This window comes from Macrotis lagotis, chromosome 1 (assembly GCF_037893015.1).
Source record: "Macrotis lagotis isolate mMagLag1 chromosome 1, bilby.v1.9.chrom.fasta, whole genome shotgun sequence".
Taxonomy (NCBI): domain Eukaryota; kingdom Metazoa; phylum Chordata; class Mammalia; order Peramelemorphia; family Peramelidae; genus Macrotis; species Macrotis lagotis.
The window spans coordinates 34,891,600-34,919,155 of NC_133658.1; the positions used below are offsets into that span (position 1 = coordinate 34,891,600).

Consider the following 27,556-nt stretch of genomic DNA (forward strand, 5'->3'; position numbering starts at 1 on the left):
TATAATTCAGATTTAATTATGTTTTTCTGTTCCATGTATAGTCTTGATTTTAATGTATAGTGACAACATAGTATGTTAGTGTTCTGCCTTAAAATTTTATTATTCTATGTACTTGAAAGAGTATTCCTTTCTTCCATTTTAAATTTTCTGTCTCCAAGTCAGCTTGGTAATTAATCTATTCAAGTCTTCTAATAATGTGTTTGAGATCTCCCACAATGATTTTATGTAATTTTTGCCAAACTGTAAATTTTCTTTTATAGGTGGAAACTTAATAGAACTTTTTCATTTTTATTATTTCACTATAATAGCTCACTCATAAGGCTTGGGTTTTGAGATTGCAAGATCTGTAGTAGATCAGTTTTTCAATTGAAATGTTTTTAAAGCGTTTTTATCTTAGTTTCCTTCCTGCTGGCAGCAAAGTAGTTATTTTCTGTTTGAATCAGTCTCCTTACTTGTGGGTGAATTCACTTCACATTCAGTGTTACTTCACAGCTGGTAGAATTCAATGTTTACCATTTTGTTGAAAAAGAATGCTTTTCCCATCCTCAGTCAACTGGTCTGTTTTTCCCTTCTTATTTCCCTTTTTTTAATTAAAAAAAAAAAAAACCTGACCATTTAAATTGTTTTGTCTCTCTTGTTCATCTTTCCTCTATCATCCCTCTGATGTTTTTGTAGTTTTAATCACTTCCCTTCTTGGCTTATTTCTATTCTCTAGGGACTTGGAGCTCACTGGTTATTTCTTGGGATGGATCTTAAGTGAATGGCTTTTAAGTATACATCTGAATGCCAGTTTTGCAGGGAGGCAATCCAGAATCATGTTTTTGAAATATCTCATCCTCTTATTCTGCTTTAGTTTTAGTATAGAACTACTTTCTTTCTGGTTGACTTGAAGAATTTTTTTCTTTATCTCTCTGTATTTTTAAAGTGTGATCACAGCTGACATAGCACTGGAAAGTTCTAAGCTCTGCCAAGATAGCTGAATTGTACATTCTTACTTGATGATCAATTTTTCAGTTTGTTCTAGATGAGACTGGGAAGTTTTCTAAAATTGTTTTGAAATGAACAGATTATTTGCTTTTTATTCTGTGTTTTATAAGACACTGGTTATTCTAAGATACTATCTTTTAGCTGAAACTCTAGTGGGTTTTTTGGAAGACTTTTTCCCCAGTTCAGTAAATTTCTAAACTTGTCCTTCTTTTGGAGTCTGCTCTTTGCTGCTTTCTGAGTTGTGTTTAGGGGCAGCTAGGTAGATAAGAGCACTGGCCTGGAAGTCAGGACCCAAGTTCAAATCTGGCCTCAGACACTTAATTACCTAGCTGTGTGACGACCTTGGGCTAGTCACTTAACCCCATTGCCTTGCAAAAAACAAACACAAAAGAATGGTGAAAAGTTGTGTTCAGGTATTCATCTAGTTGACTATTTTAACACTTTGTATTATTGCTTCAGCTGTGCATTTTTTTTAAGTATTTGAAGTTTTCTTTGTTTTTATATATTTTCCAAGAACTTTTATTTTTTGATGTTCTGTTTGCATATATTGAGGACAGTGTATCCTTGGCTTCCTTTTTGACCTGAGGTTTTCATCTTTCTGGAAATTCAGAATAAGAATCTTAATTATAATTTTAGCTTGTTTTAAAACGCTAAACATTGAGAGAAAATAATATGCCTATACTATCAGAGAAAAAGTTAGCTCTTAGGTAGCTCAATTTTCCACATTAGTAGATGAAAAACCAGGAATAGCAAAGATTGCTACAAATGGAGCTGAGTTCAGAAATAGATGGAAGAAAAGAAGTTTGACTTCTGTCCTCTCCAGCTACCTGTCTTTGAAGCTCATGATAGCATGGAAATAGCATGGACATGAGTTTTCCAAAACTTTTCACTTTCAGAGTTGGCTAGGTGGTGCAGTGGATAGAGTACCACCGGCCCTGGAGTCAGGAGTACCTGGGTTCAAAACCGGTCTCAGACACTTGATAATTCCCTAGCTTTGTGGCCTTGGGCAAGCCACTTAACCCCATTTGCCTTGCAAACAAAAAAAAAACCCTTTTCACTTTCTTTAGCTATTCCCCGGGGAGCCTGCTGCACCTGTCAGGTTTTTGTTGGCTTGCCCTTGAGGTTCAGGGTCCATACAAGTCGCTTGCTTCCTTCCTCCTCTCTAGGCCTGGTCTGACAGAGGCCTCTCCTTTCTAATTCTGTCCATCACATGAGCAGACCCCAGAGAAGGAACGGGCCTGACTCAAGAAGTCCCTCTTCTTGGATGGCTATCCTTTGCTGCCCCTTCTCTCAAGAGAAGTCTTAGTGCTCTGATTTCCAAGCCTTACCCTTTCGAATTCAAGACAAAGGGGTCCTTTCTGGGTCCTCAGGCAGAAGTAGAAGCAAATTAAGCCCTAAGCTTTCTGGACACTTCATTTTTAAATAGGCCTTTTCCAGAATTAGGCTGAAATTTTCCTTTTTTTTTTTTTTTTTCAAGGCAAAAATGGGGTTAAGTGGCTTGCCCAAGGCCACACAGCTAGGTAATTATTAAGTGTCTGAGACAGGATTTGAACCCAGGTACTCCTGACTCCAAGGCAGGTGCTTTATCCACTATGCCACCTAGCCACCCCTTTCCTTTTTTTTGTCTTAGTTCATCCTTTCCCCCCAATTTGTACCTATTGTTTGTCTTTCCTCTAAGGAAGTCCATGAAGCATTTAAATGGTAGGTTATTTTCCAAGGGATCAGTCGCATACACCCATAGTGTCCTCTGTGTGAGGGAGGAGAGACCAGGATGGAATACAAGTCCTGGGGGGCTACTGTTTGTAGCCAAGGAAAGGGAGTGACTTGCCTAGGATTGTACTGGTGATGAAAGGCAGAGACTGCGCCCTAGTGTTCTCCACGTGATGCTGCCTCCTGGGACACCTGATCTTCCTGACAGGCTCTTTTTTGTCCTAGAAATGTCACCCTGAGACATCTTCCTCTCTTGAGCTGTGAAACGCTCAGGGTAATATCCTAGTGCTGTGTGTAAGCAGTATTGATTTTAAAATGGTATTGGATCATCTGCTTATTGATGGATCTGACTTAATAAATGAATCAGAGAAAATCAGAAGCAGATTCTATGAATGGAATCATTTCAATAATTAGGAGTCCCATGGATCACTAAAAAGATTTTTAAAGCTGGATTGATGCACGACATCTGAAACTTTGCCCAAAGCCATCTGTCTCAAGCCAGTGCTTAATGGTGTTTGCCCGTCACAGGTTCTCATCCTTTGTCTTTGTTTTCCTAGTCACTGCTCGGAAATCAGTATTGATGGACCCAGCCAAGGTCAAGAAACTTCAGCAAAGTGGCGAGGCCTTTGTCCAGGATGGTGCCTGTGCAACGATCACTGCAAACCTGTCCAAGTGTCGTGAGTGCCGCCTGGATAGCTATCGCAAGGACAAGGACTCCCCTGTCTTCTGCAGATTCTTTCACTTCAGGAGGTGAGCCCTTTTGAGAAGTGGGCAGAGAAACCTGGTCTCTAGTATAAGAATTAATTCTCTGTTCTTTTTCATTCATGGAATACTAGCAATTAGAAAATAAGTCTTTAAATTCAGCTGTTATCTGAGAAATTAATGTTTGGCTCCATATTCTTTTTTCCTATTTCCTTTTCTGTTTTTTTTTTTTTTTTTAATTAAATTTTAATCTGCTCCTGTGTGTAGAAAAAAAAGGCTACTTTGTTTATTACTACTGAGTCCACTTCCAATTTTAAACTCATAGTTTTTATAGATTATATGTTCTTTATATAAAACAAGCTTTTATCTTGTTCCTAATTTTTCCATCTTTAAAGCACATAATTTATTTGCATTTGTGAAAAAGTGGCACTAGGGGTTTTAGCTGAGAAATCATTCTAATTTAATGTAATAGATAGTGAGTTTGCCTTTCTGAGGATCTTTATCATGGATATTTTCAGAATAACTGTTTTGGCTAGTTAGATTGTATCTGCCATTTTGAGCTTTCTTATTGCGCCCTCCCCCCCCCCCGAAAATTTTATTCCCCTTAACTTTTTTTTTTTAGATTTTTCAAGGCAGTGGGGTTAAATGGCTTGCCCAAGGCCACACAGCTAGGTAATTCTTAACTGTCTGAGGCCGGATTTAAACTCAGGTACTCCTGACTCCAAGGCCAGTGCTCTATCCACTGTGCCACCTAACCTCTGCCCCCCCCTTAACTTTTGAAAACAAAAATCTGTTTTTCTTGACAAATTTAACACAATCTTTATTTCCTCTAGGATTTTGTCCTCTTAATTTATATCTCCTTCTTCTAACAACATTCCTAATCTGTTCTTCTGTTAGCACTTTCTTTCCTCTCTGCTAATAGATAAATTTAGTTCTCCTAGCATCAGAAAAATCTTAGTTTAACTTGGCTTTGTCTTGTCACTGTGCTAGTTCTTTTCCTTTCTATAAAGGATTATTCTCTGTATCCGCTCAGATGTCCTCCTCACCCAGCTGACAGCTGAACATTGCCTTCTCGGGTCACTCACAGATAGAGCCAGCGAAGACTAAGGAGACCGTTACTGAGCACCTCTTAACTGTTCACTTTCAGGGTCCACTGTCTAGAGTCGACTGTCCAGAGTCGATTCATTGCTCCTCTTTTACCCAGCTTCCCAGAAACATTGACTAAAGCCTAGTTAATCATTTCTACACAATTTCTCTCACAGCCATTCATTTATTCTAACTTTTCTTCTATGAATCCAACTTTACTGAGAAAACAAAGGAAAATAGGAACCTTCCCCTAGTCAAGCCAGCCCTTCCCTCTGGGCATCTCTCTCTTTCTCCAACCTCTTACTCTGCTGCCTAAAAATTCCTTTCCTTAAAAAAACTAAACAAAAGCCTCATGTGGCCTGGCACTCCCTCAGCATCTGAGGAGGAATCTTTGCCTCATTTCTGCTGCTTCTCTGCCACCCACTTGTGATTTCTACCTCCTAGACCAGACTGTGGTTCTGAGGTTGATAGCATCTCTGAGTCTTTGTGTTGATACTTGTGTATTGCTTGAGTTCTTGGCCAAGAAACATCATCTCCCATGCCTCAGAGGAGTGGGTGACTCACTGTTTCTTGTCTTGTCTGAACAAGCTCCTGTGCCAGTCCACCCTGGTGAGGACACTGCTAGTGACCCGCAGCACCTCCTCTCCATTAGCTGTGACCTAAGGCTTAAGCCAAGGTCCACTGACTGTTCTCATGCTGGAGCGTGCTCTTTCCCTCTTTCCCATCCAGTTGTCTCATTTCACTTTACTTCTTTCTGTCCGTATGTGTTACTGGTCACCTTCCTTGGGCACTTAGTAAATGTTGATTTGGGCTAAAATAGCTTTGCCTGTGACCCAGTCAGGTATGACTTGATTTTTCTGTTTTCCCTTTTTTTCAGTGCTCCTTTATACTTATTCCTAGAAATAATGTTTCAAGAGGACTTAGTTTTTTGTGGGTGTTACTTTGCTCACAAACCTGTCTACAGCAGGACCCACAGAGATGACTCCCTGAAAGTGGTTTTTTTGGTTATCTGTAGTTTATTGTATTTTTATTAAATATTTCCCAGTTACATTTTAATCTGATTTGGGAGTGTTGTGGGCCACAAGAGCTGCTTTTTGAACACCTTTGACTTATAGGGTAAATGGGGAAAAACAAAGTATCCCCCCCCCCCAGCATTATGGTACTTCACAGCATCTGCCAATATAATTGTATTTTCTCCTTCTTGAATCTTGAATTCATTTGAAACTTTAAGTGGTGAAGCATCTTGACCCTTTTCGATTCTTATTACTTACTACATTGGATCTGGTTACCTGCTAATTGAATGAATGTTGAAGAACATCTTTTTATTTCATTTTCTTTCATACTTCATTCAAGGGTTTTTTTAAAAAGTAGAGGTGACTATCCCTGGAATATCCCTGGACTATCGCTGGTAATCTAATGGGCTACCTGCTCAGCACCAAAGTGATCTGTATATCTCCTTTTGTTTAGTTTCCATTTCTTCTGTGATGATTTTAATTCTTTGCTAGCATACTACTTGAAATCTGATCAGAAATCTAATAATTTTCCCTGCAAAATTGTACATTTGTCATTTGATTTTATGTGAACTCCTCAGAATAATGGTTTAAAATGCATAAAAATATATTAATAGAAGATCACAAAGTAAGCCAGTTATAAAGGGAGAATTATTCATGTAATTTTTAAAAAGAAATTCTCGGTATCTGTTTTTAACCCTTTCAATTTAAGTTGCTAAAATACTAAATCAAAACTATTGAAGAGGGGTGGCTAGGTGGTGCAGGGGATAGAGCACTGGCCCTGGAGTCAGGAGTACCTGAGTTCAAATCTGGCCTCAGACACTTAATAATTACCTAGCTGTGTGGCCTTGGGCAAGCCACTTAAAACCCCATTGCCTTGCAAAAAATAAAAAATTAAAAAAATAATAAAAATATTGAAGATTAAGAACACCCAGAAATTGGAATATGTTATAAAGAGGGAAGACAGAAATGTGAACCAAGATGGTGAACAGTTTTTGATATAAGCTTTTAAGTATTTGATTCTCTGACAAACTTGCTAATTTTATTTTCCTTTCCCATAGGTTGCAATTTAATAAACATGGTGTGTTGCGGGTAGAAGGCTTCTTGACCCCCAATAAGTACGATATGGAAGCCATTGGCCTGTGGTTGCCTTTGGCCAAACATGTGGTGGGCACTGATTTGGACACTGCAAAATATATCCTTGCCAACATTGGAGACCACTTCTGCCAAATGGTGATATCCGAAAAGGAGGCAATGTCAACCATTGAACCACACAGTAAGAGCATGTTTTGGAGAGTGGGGTGTTTTGAGATGCCTTTGTTCTCTAATGTCACTATTTAATTTTTAATTCTAATTTATCAGAATTGTAAAGAAAAAAATGTTTCTATTTGACCCCATGTTGCTTCTTGCTTGGACTCCAAACTGTCACTACCAGATCTCTCCATCTTCAGAGCTGAATGCATTTAGCAAATCCATTAGCTTTAGTTCCTCCTCTCTGAAATGGGCTTAGTGGGAAGATAAGTGAATCCTGTATGGGAACGTATTTTGTAAAATGTATAGTGTTCTAGTAGTAGTAGAAATAGCTGATTTTGTTCCTTTTGCAAGGAAGAAAGGCCTCTAGGGAAACCATTTTTTAATTTGGAATAGCCAGACTGGAGGGAGAAACCCTCAGATTCAGATTTCAAAGGAAATTTTTGGTATTTTTTTGACTGTGATGTTTTTGATCCCCTTGTCTTTAGACTGACTCTTAAGAGCTGCATGAGTCAAATAGGGAGATTCACTGAAAAACACAACAAAAGAGTAGAAATGGCAACTTGATTGAAGCAGGCTCTTTGCTGTGGAGTATCTGAAGAAAACAGCTCTGGAGTTGGAGAGGAGTAGCGGGTGGGCATTAGGTGGTCACTCTCTCACTGCTGTCCTGTTCAACTCTCCCAGGACCCCATTTGGGGTTTTCTTGGCAGAGATGCATCTTCTCCAGCTTATCTGACAGATGACGGGAGGCTCAAGCAGGGTTTGTGAATAGGTTTCAGTGATTTATCCAGGGTCATACAGAGAGAGTAACTGTTGGAATATGGATTTGAATTCAGGAAGATGAATTTTCCTGACTCTTGGCCTCAGGTCTCTTAACTACTGATCACCTGGCTGTAAGTCTTAGGAGCTACAAGATCTTGACAAGCTAGAAAGATGAGCCAGTTCCAAAATTGAGATTTAATGGGGAAAATCATAAAGTCCTATGTCTAAGCTTTGAAAGGAGGAGATAGACACAGACATGGGCGCACACACACACACACACACACACACACACACAGATTTAGAGAACCCACCCAGGAGTTGACATGTGGCCTCTTGCACCCACCCTGTGGTAGACACTTGGAGCTTGGCACAGCCCCAATCGGACCCACTGTACCCTCATCTCACCATGGTGATGTCATTTGCGTTGTTTTTGAGAAGGAAGGACAGCACCCACCCAGAGTCAAGGTGGTGGAGGATCACAAGGCAGCAGGGCTCTAGCACATGTAACCACACATAGTGGCTCTATGATTCTAGACCCAGCATCTAGTAGGTGCTTAATAAATAACTGACAAGTATGATTTGATGATAGATAAGGAAATGGAAAACCATTTGAGTGTTTCTCTCCCTCCCTCCCCAAAGGGGGGGGGTCACAGAGTCAGACATACTGAAATGGGGGCCAGCACCATGGGGCAGAATGAGGTGAGGCGATCACTTGACTCTACCTCAGTCAGACACATTAGAAATTCTATGGTGGAGGGGAGGGGGCTGATTTAGGAAGATGTGTGAAAGGGAGGAGGACCCAGGGGAAAGGAACCTGAGGAGTCACACAGGAATAGCCTCAAGAGAAGACCCACCTTGAGGGCAGGTCCTATTTTTCTTGTCCTCCTTCTCTTTCCAGCACAGCCCTTGGGGTCCATACCATGTCGGGCTCCCTGCGATTTGCCACTGGAGTCAAGAGCTTGAAGTAGAAAAGGGCAGAACTTGGAGCATTAAAAACCTGCTCATGAGGAGTCCCTGTTGTGGGAGAGTGTTCGGAGGACGGAGCCAGTTGGTTTGCATGGGAGCTTTCAAGTTACTTAGGTGTAAAGTGGCAGAACTAGAATATGAACCCCAACCATGTCCCATATGTTCACAAATACTCATAAGCAGCTCTTTTTGTGATGGCAAAGAATTGGAAATTGAGGGGATGTCCATCATTTGGGGAATGGCTAAACAAGTGCTATATGAATGTGTTGGAAATTACATATGAGCAAGCAGATTTCAGAAAAGTCTGGAAAGATATGAACTGATGCAAAGTGAAGTGAGAGGAGCCAGGAGAACATTGTCCCCTATAGCAGCAACATTGTGAGAGGATCACCTGTGATTCATTCAGAGCTGTGGGCCAGGCAGGATGCTCTGCCCCAAGCATACAAAGAAAGGCTCAAGGGCCACTGCTCTGGAGCTAAAAAGGTCCAGTACAGATTGACTGAAGTCTAGTCTCTTTATTAGCCACCTGATTGATTGGAGCCTTAGATCGAACAGATAAGGGAGAGTAATTCTTGCTCTCAACAAAAGAATGACCTGGGTTCAAGTCCTGCCTCAGACTGTGACCCTAAGCTGATCCTTTGACATCTCCACGCCTTCATAAAATGAGAGCACAGGACTTGATGATCTCTCTAGGATTTCTTCTAGCTCTAAATCCAAGTGTCAATAATTTCATACTATATAATAATAGAAAATTGGGTTATGCTAACAGGGTTCTTATTTGGTGATGGCTAGGGGACCTTATTTAAGTTGTGAAACTCTAATGATGATCCTCAAATCTTGGTTCTGATTCTAGTTCTATCTCACTGCAAGATTTTGGGCAAGGGACTTGCCTTATTATCCACATCTGGTATGGGGGGGTTGTATTTTACCTATTCTTGACCATTTTGGAAGGTTCAGAGAGAGGAACACGAAGCATTGTTTTGAATTTCGACAAAATCACCAACCTAAAAGGGGTGATTTAGTAGAAAGGCATTAAATACTTTGGTTTAACCTAAATGAGAAAATTACTTGTGCTATCAAATTGACAATCTACACAGATGCTCTAAGAAGTCAGTGCCCACTGAACAACAAAACCCAAAATATTAGCTTCCTGTTTCACTCTCTGAACCTAAAGAAGGTGAATTGTTCCTCTCCCATCCCCCAACAGGACAAGTTGCTTGGAAACGTGCTGTTCGAGGCGTCCGAGAAATGTGTGATGTGTGTGACACTACAATCTTTAACTTGCACTGGGTATGCCCTCGCTGTGGGTTTGGGGTGTGTGTGGACTGCTTCAGGATGAAGAAAAAAAACGTCCAGCAAGGTAAGGTGACCTTGTTTGTTGTTGAGTCTGCATTATTTCTGCTTTCGTTATCTTCTGAGAACTTGGCTGATTCCAAGGAGTTGCTAAGAGTCGATTGCTTGCAGGTGGCACTTACAAGACTTTCTCCTGGCTGAAGTGTGTGAAGAGTCAAATCCACGAACCAGAAAACCTCATGCCCACCCAGATCATTCCAGGGAAAGGTACTGCAGTGCACTCATTTGGGAGCCTTGTTAAGGTTATCAAGTCATTATAGCATGATTTTATTTTGTTTTTAAAGGTAAATCCATAATAGAACAAATGAGTTAGTTTGACATCTTTTCAGTGCTGGGTTGGGTGAGGGTGGTGTCATGCAACCATATCTGCCCCTTAGGGGCTTCCTACAAAATTAAATAAATGTCATTGCTCTTGGCAATGCTCTTGGTCTTGTCTGACTTTTTCTGTAGCTCTGTATGATGTGGGAGATATCGTTCACTCTGTAAGAGCAAAATGGGGAATAAAGGCAAACTGTCCTTGTTCTAATCGGCAAATCAAGCTCCTCTCCAAGCCAGCCCCGAAGGAGGACACGAGACAGGTACGGCCCTGGCCCAGGCTCATCTTCTGGGAGACGCCGGGGTGTCACTGTGAGGCAAGGGGACAGTCATGATGCTTGATGTTGAGCATTCTGACTCAGATGGGGCCCAGGAAGGGAACAGAACTTATCAAGTCCAAAAATCAGCCTTGTTGTGACAATAGTAGTTTTCTTTAATGTGATAAATTACAGCACTAGTCTGAGGAAATGACTGAAAAGGCAATTATTATTAAGTTCTTTGCTGAGTACTGTGCTAAACACCAGAGTTTCAAACTGCACAATGTCTTCTGCAGTCTGGGAACCCATAGTGAGTTGGAAGAAATAATCCAGGAAGGTCAGCTGCACGGGAGCTAGAAAGAACTGGACTTCCGGGATTCCAAAGGGAGGCGGGTATACCAGAGAGTCCCTGGCATGGGGGTCTGCTGGGCAGAGAGGGAGGCAAAGCTGGGGCATTCCTGTTGGCCAGGAGGCCTGCCATTCTGACCTCTCCTTGAGATTCTTCATTTCCCCTCACTTGCCTGACACCATTTGGCCTCTGAATTGTAGAGGCCGGCTCCAGTTTTGCCAGCTGAGCCAGATACTTGCCTGTAAGTCAGGTGTTTGTTCTGGGAACTGCTTTAGAATGTCCATGGGGGAGGGAGGAAGCATTTGTAAGGAAGGTGGAATTTTTAGCAAAATTTGATTAAAGATTTAGCTTGAAGTCCTCGTTTTCCTGAAATATATTTCCTCTCTGCTCTTTGCTTGAGTTTCACAATTCTCCCTCCTCACCCCCCCCCCCAAAGCAATCTAAACATAGATCTATTTTTATATTTTTTTTCCTTAGCAGAATTCTTTAGCTGCAGAAAAGCTTAGTCTTGGAGCAACCCTCCAGCGAAATAACTGTGTATTAGATCCAACAAATGGAAGCTGTGAGCCTGCCACCAAGCCCAGCTGCGGCACCAAGCCCAGCTGTCCAGTTAGTTCTTCTCCTTTAAACTGGCTAGCTGACTTAACCAGTGGAAATGTTAACAAGGAAAATAAGGGTGAGTAGAAGCCTATCATCAGTACCTGGAAAGAGATTGTGCTTCACCATCTTTTCTGAGAGATGGCTCTAAGATTTCCCTTGCCATTGTTTCCTACTTTTTAACTATGTCCAAGGGCCGTTCAGACAGTTTTTACCACGAACTTGAAAATCTCTTGTGACAGCTGAATAGACTTGTTAATTGGCAAAACAGTTGTTTCTCATGGCCATCCAGGAAGAGTACAGAGGAATCCTTTTCTAGTGGGGGGGGGGGGGGGTCCTGTGGCCCTGAGTTCTATCTGAGTGTGATAGGCAATTTGTTATTCTGAACTGTTGTTCTAAAATCTGGTTTAAATCCTCTGAGTTTAAATCCAAGTTAAAGTAGTTGAAGTTATTTTACTCTTCTGTAAGATCTCTCTCCTTACCTATTTAAAACCCATAATTTAATGTGTTATGGTTGACTTTATCCCCCCCCCCCCCACTGTCTTCTGGAATAACTTCTCCCCCATACACTGTTCTCTGATTGGGGACCACAGGGGCTGCTACTCAGCAGCTACCTAATAGAGACCATATCCCTTAGTTTAATGTGAAAAATCGAAAGGGAAACCTCCTGACTCTCCCTCTCCTCCTCCTCCTTCTCCTCAGCCTTCCAAAACAAAGGCCATGGATGAGGAATCCTAGTGCCTGCCAGTGTTTGAGGGGTAGGGAAGAAAATAACTCAAGTGGACTTGGTGGAGAGTTGAGAATCAGAACTTACATCTGCCACTTGGTTTGAGACACAGAAATTAAATAGTTCTTAAAGTGTGTTAGAAGATTTTTAGTTTTGGTTTTTAAAACTTTTTTTGTTTCAGGCAGGGTTTTCTTTTTAATACTCTTCATAGTTTGCTCTTTAATTTAAGTTTTTCTCTTTGTTTTTAGAGAAACCACTCACAATGCCAACTTTAAAAAATGAAAACAAATCTCTCCAGTCTCTTCCCACCTTGACTAAACTTCCTACTGTTCTGCACACCTTTAACAGCACAATCTTAACACCTGTAAGCAACAACAGCTCTGGTTTTCTCCGGAATCTATTGAACTCTTCTGGAGGGAAGGTATGCTTAACTTTGAGTTTTCTGGGGGACTTGCAGGGCCCGTGACAGTGTTCATCAGCTACCTCTTAAAGCTTCCAAGGCTAGGACCAAAGCAGCACAGAGATGGGAACCTCCGAAGTGATCTCATTGTTAGAATTTGTGCTCCAGGTTTCCATTGGGCTAGAACCAATTAGGGCATTTTGCATTAGAATCTTAGGTAGGATAGCTTTTAAAGCATGAAACTACTTGATGAATTTTGTTGTCCACACTTGCTAATGTATAGCTTCAGGGGATGCAACTGGGGATATGGAGAGATGAAGAGATCCTAGGCAGTGGTAGACCTCTTCGGGCTAGCCTACAGTTATCCCTTCCACATAACAGGGTTTAGGTGCAGCACTTCTCCCCTTTATAGCAGAAAAAATGTCATCTGGCTTCACAAATTCCATCATATAAAATACCATACATAGGTTTTATGCATTTCTTTCATTTCTAATTTTTTTTTCCCTGTCATCTGATGGCCTTAGCAATGTCCTCTGCGACTCCTGGACAACTCTCCAAAAATTTCCATTCTATTTCTTTTGCCAACTAGTGGTGAGAAAAGTTGCAGTGTGGAAGAGATAATGGTAGTTTTCTGGCTGATGGCATCAGAGGAGTTTATATATCTTCTTGTGACAGCTTTTCCCTCTCCAAGGGTCCTTATCACCTTTTCCTAACCTCAACCTCTCTCTAGCTTTTGGGCTTAATGTCTGTGCACTTGGCTTGCAGTACTCCAAGCTCTTTTGGAGGCAGAGAACAACAATATTTTAAATTTTTTTTCTTTCTGTAAGTTTAGACTGAAAATGGCCTCAAGAACACACCAAAAATCTTGGATGACATCTTTGCGTCATTGGTTCAAAATAAGACTTCATGTGACATCCCTAAGAAGCCTCAGGGATTGGTTATCAAGCCTAGCATTTTGGGATTTGATACTCCTCACTACTGGCTGTGTGATAACCGCTTGCTGTGTCTACAAGATCCTAACCATAAGAATAACTGGAATGTCTTCAGGGAGTGTTGGAAGCAGGGACAGGTAGGTTGGGCTTTGCTCTTTCCCTTTTTCTGTGAATCTTTCTTCCCTGGGGCCATTCCATCCCTTATTAATGCTGTCCACACCTAGATGTTCTCTTCTAAGAGGAGATCTTTGGAACCATTGATTTTTCTCTTGATTATATTAAGTATGTACAATTGATGTGTAATGGGGCAGCATTCAGTTTCTAAGTGTCTGAGGCCAAATTTGAACTCAAGTCCTCCTGACACCAGGGCCAAAGATTTAGCTGCCCCAACCAACACCATTTTTGAAGGGTCCTAAATGAGTTGGAACAAAAATGGAATTTGACTATCTCATGATTCCTCTGATTGTTTTTGACAGAGAATATGTGCCAAGACAGCAGTGAATTTGTTGAAATAAATTGGGGGGGGTTCTAGAAAATGAAAATTTGGAATTATTTTTTTTCCTACAGGAAACCTGCTTAGGTTATTTTGATACAAGTTGCTTTTGAATTTATGATCAGAGTTTTAAGTACACAAAATTAATTGTACATAATAACTGAAGAGAGCCTTAGCAAACAGGGTTATTTATAGATTTCGGTAGTCTCCTTTTGGCAATATTTGTTTTGTGCTGAAGAAAGGTTTGGGTTAATTATTGTTTGAGCAGGGTTGGACTATATCATGAGACCTCTCACACCTGAAGCAAATTTTACAGTACTTGACTTACTTTCTGATCTCATAACTGATATTCTTGAGAAGACTTAAGTGTGTGTCTAGTGCAGAGGAAACTTCATTCTGTAGTGGGAAATTAAGAGTTTTTGTGTTAAAATCAATTCAGAATAAAAAATTCACAAATATAGTATTTTAGGGAGAGACTTGTAAGACTCTAAACATACAGAGGCAGTATTAGGTCGGGGGAAGGAAGACAATATAGGGATCCCTGTGGATGACTGAGTTCCAAGGAGAGAAGAGAGATGAGATAGAAGAGAGTGAAGGCTCTTTTCTTTCTTTGTCCCATCCAGCCTGTGATGGTGTCCGGAGTGCACCACAGACTGAATGCTGAGCTGTGGAAACCAGACTCCTTCAAGAAGGAGTTTGGGGAGCAGGAAGTGGATCTCGTCAACTGCAGAACTAATGAGATCATCACCGGAGCCACAGTGGGAGATTTCTGGGAAGGATTTGAAGATATCCCAAGTAGGTACCACAAAGAAGGAAGATGCTGGGTAGTGGGTACCACAAGCCTCTCTTGACCCACCTTGGTGGTTACAGGTGTAGCCAACTCTTCATGGCCCCATTTGGGACACCTATCTGCAACTATTGCTAGGCAGAGAAAAATTTTCAGGGCATTTGATGAATCTTTCAAAAATACAAATGATTTCATAGTTTTGTATTAGATTCTGCAGTGACAGTACTTAATTGATGTCAAGATGAAATCCAGGTCTAAAGCACTGGAAACTTTCAGCGTCTCATTCACTTAAAAAGAAAATGCACACTTCACTTGACTGATAAATTCAATGTGCTATTAGAAACAAGAGCTGCATAATTTTTCCAGTTTCAAGTATGAACTGCTGTGATTTTTTTGTTTACTTTTATAAGACAGTGGGGTTAAATGACTTGCCCAAGGTTATGCATCTAAGTAATAAGTATTAAGTGCCTGAGGCTGGAGTTTGAACTCAGGTCCTCCTAATTCCAGGGTGGCACTCTGTCCACTGTGCCATAGCTGCCTCTGTTCCTCTAATTTTTGCCAAATTCTTATTCTTCCCTCTTATCACTTGTGTTAAGACAGATTGGTTTATTGTGTATGTAAGCATAGTATTAATAAAATTCTAGAAAGTTAAAATGGCCCCAGCTAATGATTGCTTTTATTTTCTATTTTAAGGTCGCCTGAAAAATGATGATGAGCCAATGGTACTGAAACTCAAGGACTGGCCTCCAGGGGAAGACTTTAGAGACATGATGCCTTCTCGGTAGGAGTATGATGGCTCTGTCAGTGTTTTAGGGATACTGGGGCAGGGTGCGTACTAAGTGACAAACACAGGCCTTCCCTCACAGAGCTTACAGTCTAAGGGAGGAGATGAGACAACCTGCAAAATACAATAGAGGAGATAAAGGAATAGGGAAGCCTTCCTGCAGATGATGAGGGAAAGACTAACAGGCATGGAGCAGGGGTGGGGTGAGTGTGAGTGACTGCAAGGAGAAGCCAGGGTCACCAGATAGAAAGGAGAGTGTTAGCTTGAAGGATGTAGAATCTAATGAAAGTTTTTATTTAAAGGATTGGGAGAGAAAAAAAAACAAAAAGAAAGGGAGACATGGTCATCTTTGGAACTAGCAGACAGGGAGAAGTTACAGATTAAAGTAGAGAGAGAGGGCTCAATTGATGTCTCAGTCTGCTGGAGAAAACAAGTAGGGAATGGGACTGAGGGCACCAAGGAGAGGGTTTGGCCATGGCAGAGGCCACAGGAGAAAGTGCAGATGATGCTGATGGAGTTTGAGATGGAACAGGAGGGAGAGGAAAGGAAAGGAAGGGCACATTAGGTGGCCTTATTTTTTGTAAAGACTGCCTTGCTGCCATGAGGGAGAAGCAGCAGGTGATGGGAATCAGGAATCTGAATTCTGAAATCCTTTAGCAAAAAGGTAGGTGTTGGGGAGGAGAGGGAGACAAGTGAGCTGATTGCTAAAGTTTCCTTCAGAAAGGAAGAAGGAAAAAGCTCCTACAACTAAAATGAGAAATACATTTACAACTCCAGTTCCCTGGAAACGCTGTAAATTAGTATCACTCTCAGTTCCCTTCCTTAGTGGATATTGGGCATCAAATGTGTAAGAGAAAACAACTTTTATAGGAAATAGAACAAATATTTTTTAAATTTTACATGAAAATTAGTGTCTCAATTCAGAAATTCACAATTGTCTGATTGTAGATTTGAAGATTTGATGACAAACATCCCATTGCCTGAGTACACCAGGAGAGACGGCAAGCTGAACTTGGCCTCTAGGTTACCAAATTATTTTGTTCGTCCAGATCTGGGCCCTAAGATGTATAATGCTTATGGTGAGTGAGAATCCTCTACTTTTTTTCCATCACATTTTAAGAATGTACATTCTGTGTTAATGGTGAATTTGATAATAACAGGATGCTGCCTCTAAATTATTTTTTCATTGCATTGCTTAGAATAGGGTTACATTGACCCCTTTGGTCTTTGCAGAATAAAGGTAATTATTTTACAAGTTATACCAAGCTCATGCCTTTCTATCCTATATTATCTTAGAAAAAACAAATAAAATTTCAATCAACTACACTTAAGAGTTTGGATTAATTTAATAACAGTTTTTGCTAGGAACCAGTGAATACTAGTGATACTCCTTGAAAAAATACATCTTTGTTACAAATGAACACACTCTTCTTAAATCAACAAATTAAAAATAAATTATTTTATGTGTTGAAAATGGTGAAAATTCTGACACTAAGTTCTTTCTTTGGAATGGATAACATTCTTCATTGTCTTGGATCATCGGATTGCTGAGAAAAGCTAAGTTATTCACAGCTGATCATCTGACAATAAAGCTCCTTGGTCCACAGTATATTTCACTTTGCATCAGTTTGTGCAAGGAGCTGTGCTCAACCTTGGGCTGTAGTTTTTCTGCGAGTTATCCTTCTCATTCCCCATAGTGGAATAGTATGCCAACACAAGCGCACATGACAGTCCCAGGACCTCTTAACGATGACTAGTTCAGTCCATCACTGATCCTTCTAGTTGCCACCCTCTGGTGACAGCACCGTCACCTTGCTGATCCTCAAGCAAGTACTTCTCATTGCATTGGTGCACCGATGGATGGATCCATCCTAGCTAGCGTTCCAACACTAACCCACCACCATCTTGGGAATGAGGGCTCTGTCGAGATCTCTTGGGATCCTGATTTCAGCTGTCCTTTCCAGCTTTGTTTGCCCTTTAGGGCTTCCTTGCAGATGGTTGAAAGTCATGTCAGATAGATAGCCCAGGCCTTCACCAACTTTTCTACTCTGCTGACATAATCTATGGGCCCGACTGTACCCTTGGGACTCCTGGCCTTTCCAGTCATCTGAGCTTTCTCTTCCATGTCTCGTCTCTATTTAGATAGAATGCTTGCTCTGTGATGGCACAGCCAGCTCTTCACAAACTTTCATTCATTTTTATCACTTTTGGTCCACCTGTCTCTGGCTTTTCCATAAGAAAGGCCTCTCCTTATAGGATTTTTAGACTGAAAAGGACAGCTTGTCAAATTACCTTTCTCTTCCCCCCCACCCCCTCATGTAACCACTGAGGAGCCAGGTTTTTGGAAGGATGTGGCTAAGGTCACCGAGGCTCAGGGAAAGCCCAGGTCCTTTTCCTCCTTCCTCCAGGGCCCTCCCCCACGGCCTTAATAGAATTTTCCCCAATGCACCTGTCCCAAACGAGTGCCTTTAGCCCGGCTGCTTCTGACTCTTGGTGGTCTCTGAGAGTTTAGCAGCTGCTCTTCTCTCTTGTCCACCTGCATCATCTCAGCTTCTAGATGTTATCTCACTCTTAGCTTCAGGTTATTGTGAGATCTAATATTCCAACTCTAGAGAAGATGGAGTTCTTAGGGAGATCATTCAACACCCATATTAAGTGCTTCTCATTTTCTACACATTTTATTTTTCCTGGTTAAGGCAATGTGGACACTGTAAAGAGGGTATGCAAAAAGGGTAAAATGTGCTCGCTTACACAATACAAGGTAAAAGCTTCTTGGGGAGGAAGGTCGAGGTGGCCCCTGCCATATTTTGAAGGGTGTACAAGGGCTGTCCTGGGAGGCGCTGGGGATAGCCATGGCACAGGCAGAGCTGGGTCTGCACCCAAAGAGAAATAAATTTGCAAAGGCGTGTGGGACTGGAAGGGCTTCTGAAATGACAGGAAGCCATGGAGTCCTTTGAGGAAGGGAGGTGTGTAGTCAAACCTGCACTTTAGGAAAATTACTTTGGTGGCTTTGTGGGGCAAAAATTGGAGATGGGGAAGAGAGGATAATAAATGAAAAAAGTTCCTCCCCCCTCTCTCCCTCAGGGTGCTTGGTTGTGGAACATGGGTGGGGGTGGAGACAATATGACACTCTGGCACATCTGGGAAAAGAGCCCAGCCAACCATCATCTATCTGGGTTAGTTCTGTCATTCTCCCACCTCACCTAAATCACTGCTGAGCAGAGCATTGTCATGGGAGACCCAAGAAACCAGCACCCCAGGAATAGGAGTCAGTCACTGAGTATTGCAAGAGAAGAGGGATAAAGATCTCAGGAGGAAGAGGATCAAACAGGCGATGAGACAGAGAAGAATAGGGACCACAGTGTGTGTTTCCTAGGAATCTAAAAGGGAACAATTGTGAGGAGATAATGGGCATAATAGAAACACTTAAATCTGCATTGGAAAATCTCACCACAAAAACACATGGAGGACAACTGACTGGGAATGAGAATACACAGAGGTGAGGGACACTCCGGGAGAACAAGTTTGGAGTTGACTTTGCTCATCTCTTAGGGGCCAAGTTCTCAGCCTGCGGGAAAGAGGGTAGGTGTGGGAAGGTCCCTTCTTTGTGAAGGGTCGAGGCCTTTCCAAGGTTTCTCCAGCTCAGTTTAGCAGCACCCAAGTAGAAGGGATAGGAGGAGTCTGGCAGGAGCAATGCCTCCAGATAGCAGCCTGGAGTCAGAGGACCGAACCCCAGAATCGGGGCAGCAATCAGAAGGGCCAGATGACTGCATGAGGGCAGGACCCTTGTGGACAAGGGGAGCATCATGGGAAAGACAGCTATGTGCTAAACACTTTTACAAAGATTTCACCTGGGGAGGCAGGTACTATTGTGAAACTGAGGCAGAGGTTAAATGACTTGTCCAGGGTCACACAGTTTAAGAAGTATCTGACCCTGGAATTCCCCTCAGATCATGCTAACTCCAGGCCCACTGACCTTTAAGGAGCTGCTTAATGAGAATTATGGGTGAAGAAGGTAAACCAGTACTGAATTCATTAAGAAAATGGTGCAGGCCCAGGTAACCAAGAGGGAGCAGCTTGAATAGAAACTCTGAATGGAATGAACCTCTAAAAAGGCTCAGTTCATTAAAGCATGGTGGTGAGAGAAGAAACAAGTGCATGAGACATCATAGGGCAAGGAGTGAGCTTCCACTCCGTCCCAGGACAGGGAGATTTGGGATGAGTCCATGTGGAGCCCAGAACATCCCTTCCTAGAATGTGCCACCGTCATCTCAGAGTAAGGGCTAAAAAAATCCTAGTCCTATGAGGCTGGTGCTGGTGTCAATGGTAGACTGGTCTGAGTGGATATTGCTGGTATGGCACTAGTCATTCTGTGTTGTGGCTTGCTTCCTTGGGGCCCACAGCGGCGACCTCCCTCCCGGAGGGGAGCTGAAAGTAGGGAGTCAAGCCACCACTGCCTTATGCCTCCAGCTCAGTTTTATTACTGCTTACCTTCTATATATATACTGTTAGATCTTCTGGGGTAGAACAAAGAATAATTGAGGGAATGGAGGTACACAAGCGGTGTGTACGTGCAGCGTCTTGTGTTACAGGATAAGGGGGTATATTGGGGGAGGTGGTAAAACACAGCTGTGTCTTGTGCCCTTGGGCTGTGGGGCGGAATGTCCAGCTCCCAAGGACTCCGGCTTACCTTATGTCTCATGGCAGCACGCCAGCTCCTAAGACTGTCCAGGTGGTGGTTTACTTGGAAATGATTTGTGTCATGGCCTGTGTTCCCACAATTCTGCATTACCACTCTTAACTTCCAGGGTCCTCTTTTAATTGTAGAAATTAAAAATAGTTTCTCTTGTACAGGGTTAATCACACCAGAAGATAGGAAGTATGGAACAACCAATCTTCATTTAGATATATCTGATGCAGCCAACGTGATGGTCTACGTGGGCATCCCTTCTGGACAGCTCGATCAGGAAGATGGTGAGATAATAGTTCATAAACATGGGTTGAAGCCTCCTGCCCCTAAAGAGCAGAATGTATTTTTTACATTTATTTTCATCTCTTCTCTCCAACAGAAGTACTTAAAACCATCCAAGATGGAGACTGTGATGAACTAACAATAAAGCGCTTTATTGAAGGAAAAGAGAAACCAGGAGCCCTTTGGCACATTTTTGCTGCTAAAGACACAGAGAAGATCCGATCCTTCCTTAAGAAGGTATTCTTTACTTGCCCATATCATATCACATGACCCTGGTTTACACTGGTCTTAGAAAACTGCAGACCTTGCATAGGTTGCTTCTGCGATCACTATGCCAGTGGAGTGGAGGAGAGGGGATGGTGATGAAACGCTATTGCCTCACCTGAGGGGGACTCCATCCTGGACTCCCAGGTCTACTTCCCAGGCCCATCACTTAGCATTGACTCAGATGCCATAGAGAACCAAGGTGCTGATGAGGTCCATGGTGATCTTTCTAGATCTTCCGCTGGAGGAGTTTACTAAGTTCATTTATTAGAAGCTGATATTAGGGGCAGCTAGTTGGCACAGTGTATAGAGCACTTGGCCCTAGAGTCAGGAGGACCTGAGTTCAAATGTAGCCTCAGACAATAATTACCTAGCTGTGTGACTTTGGGCAAGTCACTTAACCCCACTGACTTGCAAACCCACCCCTGAAAAAAAAGTAGAAGCTAATGTTGTTGTGTTATGATAAAAGTCATCAAACCAAATGGTCATTTCATGGATCTTTGGATTCTTTCAGAAGGCTTCCTTGTGTATTTGGATCAATCAGAATGGGAATACTAAGCATGTTTTTTTGACTAACCAAAAAAAATCTAAAAACACCTATTTCAAGTTCTGAAGCTACTTGCTTTAGAAGCTCTATCACTTCCCTCTTCCCCCTTCCCAAGGAAACAATGTGATTGAGTCCCAGTCTTCCTCCATATATTGAAATACAACAATTGCAACTGCTTTAAAGAACACTGTTCTTGGACCAAAATTAAACTGTACTCCTCATTTTGGAAGGACAAATAGAAAAAGTCTTAGTGGGATGAAGTCAGAAACTGTTGTGCTTTTTCAGTAGCACTTTTCTTACCCTGTTAGAACATTTCATATATATATATATATATATATATATATATATATATATATATATATATATATATATATATATATATATATATATATATATAAGCCATGTCCTGATCTCAAACCTAGGCTAAGAAATTTAAGTTTAAAATAATACATTCTCCAAAAGGCTTTGGTTTTTTATTAGACGCCTTCCCAAGCTTTTAGGTATTGCTGTTTGAAAACCAGGAACAGGATAAGATGAAGCTGGCCTGACTGACCTTTTAATTAAGTGTGTAATAGATACAAAGCACCCAACAGACAAAACTTTTTTGCTCTCCCCCCACCCCCAAGTCAGTAAGGAACAACAGGAAACGAACACTAGACTTAATAACCACAGAGGGTGATTCTCATTTTTATAGCCAATGTTATTAGTTTGGGAAAATGTTCAAATCTTGTTTTGGAGGATTTTGCTTATGGTCCAAGTATTCATTTGTTGAAAGGTATTCTGAATGTTTGTTTCAGGTTTCAGAAGAACAAGGTCAAGAAAACCCAGCTGATCACGACCCTATCCATGACCAGAGCTGGTATTTGGACCGCCCACTCCGAAAGCGTCTTCATCAGGAGTATGGTGTTCAGGGCTGGGCCATTGTGCAGTTTTTGGGGGATGTCGTCTTCATCCCAGCAGGCGCTCCCCATCAGGTAAGGGCAGGCCCTATGTGCCCTGCAGGGGTGGGTTTCTGGGCTTTGAATGGGGTGACTAACTTCTTGTGTCATCTCTTAGGTTCACAACTTGTACAGCTGCATCAAAGTGGCAGAAGATTTTGTTTCTCCAGAGCACGTCAAACACTGCTTCTGGCTCACTCAGGAATTCCGCTATCTGTCTCAGACACACACTAACCATGAAGATAAGCTACAGGTAAATGTGTAAGATTTAAATGGTCAGCTGTACTGGTGTGACCCTTTAGTTAGGTAATAGTTTAGCCAAAGTGAATCCTCAGGTCCCTGAACTCAGATGTTCAAGTTAATCATCATGCATTAAAACCAAGCTGATGGACACTGCTTGGAGCTCCTGGCTTCGTCCTCTCTTAGAAGTTGTTTGGTGGACTGGGAAGTTGGGGAGAGCGACAACAGGCTACCTGAGGCTGAGGAGTAGTTAACTCAGTCCCTAGGATCTGAGCCTGTAAGGAACCTAGTTCACTCATTAATTTGGAGACTGAATCTTCAAAGTTGGGAGTCTAACCTGTACAGCGGTCACCTGGCTTCCTAAGGCAGCATGTTTCTGGGGTGGGTAAAGCAGAAAGGGTCCCAAGGTCCCAGCATGTGGTGGTACCTTGTCCCCTTGGAACGTGGAAGTGTCGGTCAGAAGCAAGGTGGTTTGGAACTTGGGATTTCAACACTCCAAGACCAGTTTCTGTCCTCTCCCATTCTTGCCAATTGGATGTCCATGAGAATCACATTCATCCTATCCAAAGTCCAATTTTTTCCCTCCAGACCTCTTTTTCCATACTTCCCTCTTGTTCAAGGGTGCCTCAGTTCCTGCCACTCAGTTCCCTGGCTCCTCGCTGGCCTGATCAGGCAGCTGCCCAATCTTGTCTTCTCGAATTCTTCCTCTCTAGCCCGGTGCCATGTTTCCATTGTTCTGTTCCACAAGCTGCAGTGGCTCCTGCTGGAGAAGGGGCTTCAATAGAAGTTGCTGTTGGAACCCTTCATAACCTTGCTTATTCCCCTTCCTGTAGTCTTTTCTGGCCAGATGCCATGGCCTTCCTCTTCTTCCAGCTCCAGGTCCCCTTGACCTCTCTGTTTTGTCGAATCCTTGCCCCATCCTCAAGCTGGTTCTTCCCCCAAATCTAGTATAAAAAAGCCTGAGAAGGACAAGAACGAGTCAGGTGAATGGGGGGGGTGTTGCAGCAGGTGAGCCCACCTCCTTAGCAGCCTCCTGTTCTGCTCACCAGTTGCCATTGTGGAGTTGGAGGGTGGATTGGAGAGGGAGGCTTGGACTCCTCAACCCTGGCATAGTCATCTTAGTGGCAGGGCTGAGCACAGGCTTTCACAAACATAAAACCTCTTCAGGACCAGGTCATTAGAAAATAAGCTTTGGAGAGTTGTAAAATGATTTCCAAATCTACAAACTGAAACTAAAAATCCCAGCCACATTTCAGGGGCAAAGGGGAAGGATAGCAATTCACAGAGAAGACAGAAATGGCATGGAAAGATTATTGTGAATAAGAAATGGTTGGAACTGTTTCTTCTGGCCCTCCATGTCCCTGAGACAGAAGACCTGCACAGTCAACTTGCCTTAAGTGTATCTGTCTGTGTTGGAGGGAAACCATGCCACAGGAAGAAAGTGTCAAGAATGCCATCAGGGGGCAGCTATGGCACAATAGATAGAGCACTGGCCCTGGAGTCAGGAGTACCTGAGTTCAAATCTGGCCTCAGACACTTAAGCTGTGTGGCCTTGGGCAAGCCACTTAACCCCATTGCCTTGCAAAAACTTAAAAATCTCATGTGCAAAAATATATGTGTAGCCACATACACCAAAGTGCATGAGAATGTACTTTAACTGAAGGGAAATGGGAAAGCTCCATCATCCCATGGGTAAATTTTGTGAAGCTGATCTTGGGAATCACGAACCTCTATGAGCTGAAAGTGAACTCTACCCGAAGCCAAGGTCCAGGAGCACTTAGTGGGGTCACAGCCAGGGGTTCCCCATCTGGTTTAGGTTGGTGGATGCATTGTGGTTCAGAATGGCAGCTGATCCAGGCCTTGGCTACCCTTTGTAACTGTTTACTAAACTTGATTAGCTATAGTGTGACCAGTTAGTTGGCCTCCTGGACTTCTCGTCTTTTTAAACAAGCCCAAAACTAACTACAATGGTTTGGACGCCCCATCTGAGCTGCTGTTCAGCCCCACCTCCTCCTCAGATGGAGAGAGCTGGGTTGGTGGTTGTTTTGGCCAAGTACAAGCCTTGATTTACTTCTAGCTTTTGTCACCTGCCAATCAAGCTGGGTTTGAGCTTTCATCATTTAAATTCTGACTGAAGCCAAAAAAAAAATGTAATTTCCTAAGTCCAATTGTAAGTAAATGCTATTGTAATTACCTGCTGTTTGTTGTTTAGGTGAAGAATGTGATCTATCACGCAGTGAAAGATGCGGTGGCAATACTGAAAGCCAATGAATCTGGCTACAGCAAACCCTGACTACAGATCCTCCTGGACTGACTGACCAGCAGCTGGCCTGGGCCGACCTTCCAACTCGCGTTACCTCATCCTCCTTTTTAAGCAGTGCCTGTCTTGAGAAGGTACTTTGTCTAATGTACATTTCTGGTGTTTACAAGCAAACACTCATTGTGTATATGTAGGGATTCTTCACTGACCCCTTGGCATCCTGAACCTGGGACTTCTCACCTGTGACAGTTTTAAACAAAACTGTAAGAAAATTAATTACCTCTTATTGAGCTCTGGAAAACATCTATGACTGTTCCCCGCCTGTGGAGGCCACTGTCAAAATGGATTTGTAACTACTGTTGGGAGTCTTTGGGGGGGAGGGGGGAACGTATTTTGTTTTATGAATGTTTGGGGGATTTTTTTCCCTTAGAGTCCAGAGAAAGAGCCAAGAATACAGTGACCGATGCGGTTCTTAATGCATTACCATAGGAATTGCATTAAGCAACATTAAAAAAAAAATCTACTGTACAATTTCATGGGAATTAACCATCTTTAAGCAAATGAAATCTAATTTAATTGAGGCTTTGCTAATTTCTAAGTGTTAAGCATTTTACATTAAACAATATTCATTTAATACTTTGGGTTGTCTTTTCTGGGTGATAAAACTTTTGTTACACCTTTGTCTAGTCCACTTTGTTGGCTATGAAATGAAACACTCCCCATTCCTAAGAGCAAAGGAATTTGATGCTTGGTTAACCACAAAGACGGAGACCCCTTTCCTGGGAGTTTGGGCCCACATTCATCCTTTGGCACAGATGTTCATTAGGCAGAACCCCAAAATGACAGAATTGCTAGGAGAGAGGCTCACTGTCTTGCTACCTTCTGCTAAGCTTGAGAACTTCAAGATGTTTTCCAAATCTAAGTAAAAATTAGAGAAACATTCTAAAAACACACTACTGGGGCCCAAGTAAGGAGTCACTGAGAAAACATCAGCATCCTGGTCCAGTAATTTACCACAAGAAACCTGCAGTTAAAGAGTAACCAAACTAAAATAAAACCAACCAATAAGATTAGCTTCTTAACACTCAAATGAGTAAAAAGAACAAAAGTCCTAGAAAAAAGTCTGTTCCAGGCTGCTTCCTCTCAGTGGACCTTGCAGTCACTCAGGAAGGGAGGGGCACTTTGGGGAACGTGTTGCTAACTTAAATTGTAGGAACTGGATTCCCTTACACACAAATAGCAGGTTATGGTTCCATCCCGAGGAGCTGGAGGGGAAGCCAGGATGGGACCTCTGTGTGGCCCGCTCAGCCTCCCGGGGCACACCCCCAGACTCTTCTCAAGTGAGAATCTGCTGTCCTTGAAAGCAGTGGGCAACACTTCTCAGGACTTCCTACTGATGTTGGGGGGGGGGGCCTTCTCCTCAAATTCAGTATTGCTTCCTTCAAGCAAGTGTTCCTGCCACATGGCAAGGCTCTGGCCAAGAGAGGTAGCAGTGCCAAGAAACGTGTCTGTAGAATTCAGAGTTTATTATCTAACATCCAAGGTTTGCAAAGATCTCATCTGATCCTTTCTGCAGAGGTAGGTGACTTTCCCAAGGTGCCACCTTGAATAGTGTCTGAGATAGGATTTGTGACCCAGAGGTTCAGTGTTCTGGGGGTATTGGGGGGGGTACTAGGGAAAAGGGCAGAGTTTGGGAGCTCTGAGAAGTGTTAATGGGGTTTAAGCCAGTTTGGGAGTGTATCCAGCCTTCTTGCCAATGAGCCAAGTCAGAAGGGGGAAGTGTCAAAGTCATCTATGGTCAACTTTATGGAAGGGGGTGGGGGGGTTCTGGCCCTTTTCCCCCTGCATAGCTTTCTGCCTCAGCTAACAGCCCACCTTTCCTCTGAGCAGCCTTTGTCTTGCCAGGGAGTAAGTGCATCTCCAATACCGCTGGCTTAGCCTGTGTGGTTGCAGGTGTTTTATCTGTACTCAGCTAGGGAAAGTGGGTACAGGTCACCCAGGCAGCGAAGTGGGAAGCAGCATTTGAACCTTCACAGCCACTGGCAATGGGGATGCACATCTAAGGGAGGGGGCTGGGTGACCTGTGGGTGTATGTGGGTGAATGCACCAATAGTTAGCCTATTTCCTTTGGGGCTGGGGGCAGGAGAGAAAGTGGATGGGATCTGACCCTAATTCCAAGTAGCTCTATTCTAAGAAGAGCAGAGGGAGCCTCAGTTCCCACAAATGTCCAGACAAGGGATAAATGGTCAGAAAGGAAGTCACAAGGATCCCCCGGACCACACCTTTGGAGGGCTCATGAGGCAGGGGTGGCCCAACCTGACCTCAGAGCCAGCAGGGTCACAGGCGTGCCCACTCCACTGGCAGAATCACTGACTATTTGTCGATTCTGAAAGTTAAGGGGAAGGGGGTTTTGTGGCCCTGGCCTTGGGTCAGGGTCAGCCAGCCAGCAATTTCTCCAGGATTGTACAAAAACAAGCAGATGGAAACCGGGACTTTCTATATTCAAATGCTAATGATTGGACTCCCTCCCGAGACTGATTTCTAGCTGTATTTTAGGCGCAGCTCCTGAGGATGGAGGACTGCATCTCACCTACCAGCTGGCGAGCTCCTAAGGAGGCACTGACTAGCGGCGGGTGGCATTCTGTCCCTCTTCGGCTGGAGACTCGGCACACCATAGGGGGAGAGTTGCGAGCAGAAAGCCACCTAGCCCGGACAATAAAAGCAGACAGCGCCATCAGTTCAGCTGAGACTGGCAAGCCCAGCCCACGCAGTGCCTGCTCTCTGCCCCCCGTCCACCGGGCATCACCCTGGGAAGCATTCCTTCTGGCAGGATGAACCGGCCTGAGGATATGGCTCAGCAACTTGGA

At 42.9% G+C, this 27,556-nt stretch overlaps 2 protein-coding genes across 11 annotated transcripts in view; one reads left to right on the forward strand and one right to left on the reverse strand.

The window, feature by feature from the left end:
* KDM3A (lysine demethylase 3A) overlaps positions 1-25,325 on the forward strand; it is a 58,984-nt gene extending 33,659 nt beyond the window's left edge. For 4 of the 6 annotated variants that reach the window (XM_074196890.1, XM_074196872.1, XM_074196909.1 and 1 more), the window contains 16 exons: positions 3,255-3,447; positions 6,557-6,771; positions 9,682-9,834; positions 9,939-10,034; positions 10,278-10,405; positions 11,226-11,424; positions 12,321-12,493; positions 13,305-13,541; positions 14,521-14,692; positions 15,378-15,465; positions 16,417-16,547; positions 20,323-20,442; positions 20,538-20,677; positions 22,049-22,225; positions 22,308-22,442; positions 24,642-25,325. In XM_074196890.1, coding sequence (XP_074052991.1) covers positions 3,255-3,447; positions 6,557-6,771; positions 9,682-9,834; positions 9,939-10,034; positions 10,278-10,405; positions 11,226-11,424; positions 12,321-12,493; positions 13,305-13,541; positions 14,521-14,692; positions 15,378-15,465; positions 16,417-16,547; positions 20,323-20,442; positions 20,538-20,677; positions 22,049-22,225; positions 22,308-22,442; positions 24,642-24,722 — 2,438 coding nt within the window. In that variant the 3' untranslated portion in view covers positions 24,723-25,325. The remainder of the gene's footprint in view (positions 1-3,254; positions 3,448-6,556; positions 6,772-9,681; positions 9,835-9,938; positions 10,035-10,277; positions 10,406-11,225; positions 11,425-12,320; positions 12,494-13,304; positions 13,542-14,520; positions 14,693-15,377; positions 15,466-16,416; positions 16,548-20,322; positions 20,443-20,537; positions 20,678-22,048; positions 22,226-22,307; positions 22,443-24,641) is intronic. The other 2 variants (XM_074196899.1, XM_074196881.1) reach the window with 1 other exon arrangement.
* Positions 21,906-27,556, reverse strand: part of CHMP3 (charged multivesicular body protein 3) — a 46,177-nt gene continuing 40,526 nt past the window's right edge. The window contains exons 7-8 of one of the 5 annotated variants that reach the window (XR_012470802.1): positions 27,284-27,392; positions 21,906-23,373 (exon numbers count right to left, since the gene is read on the reverse strand). The gene's annotated coding sequence lies outside the window, so the exon portion shown is untranslated. Of the gene's footprint in view, positions 27,393-27,556 lie in introns of all 5 variants that reach the window. The other 4 variants (XR_012470800.1, XR_012470807.1, XR_012470801.1 and 1 more) reach the window with 4 other exon arrangements.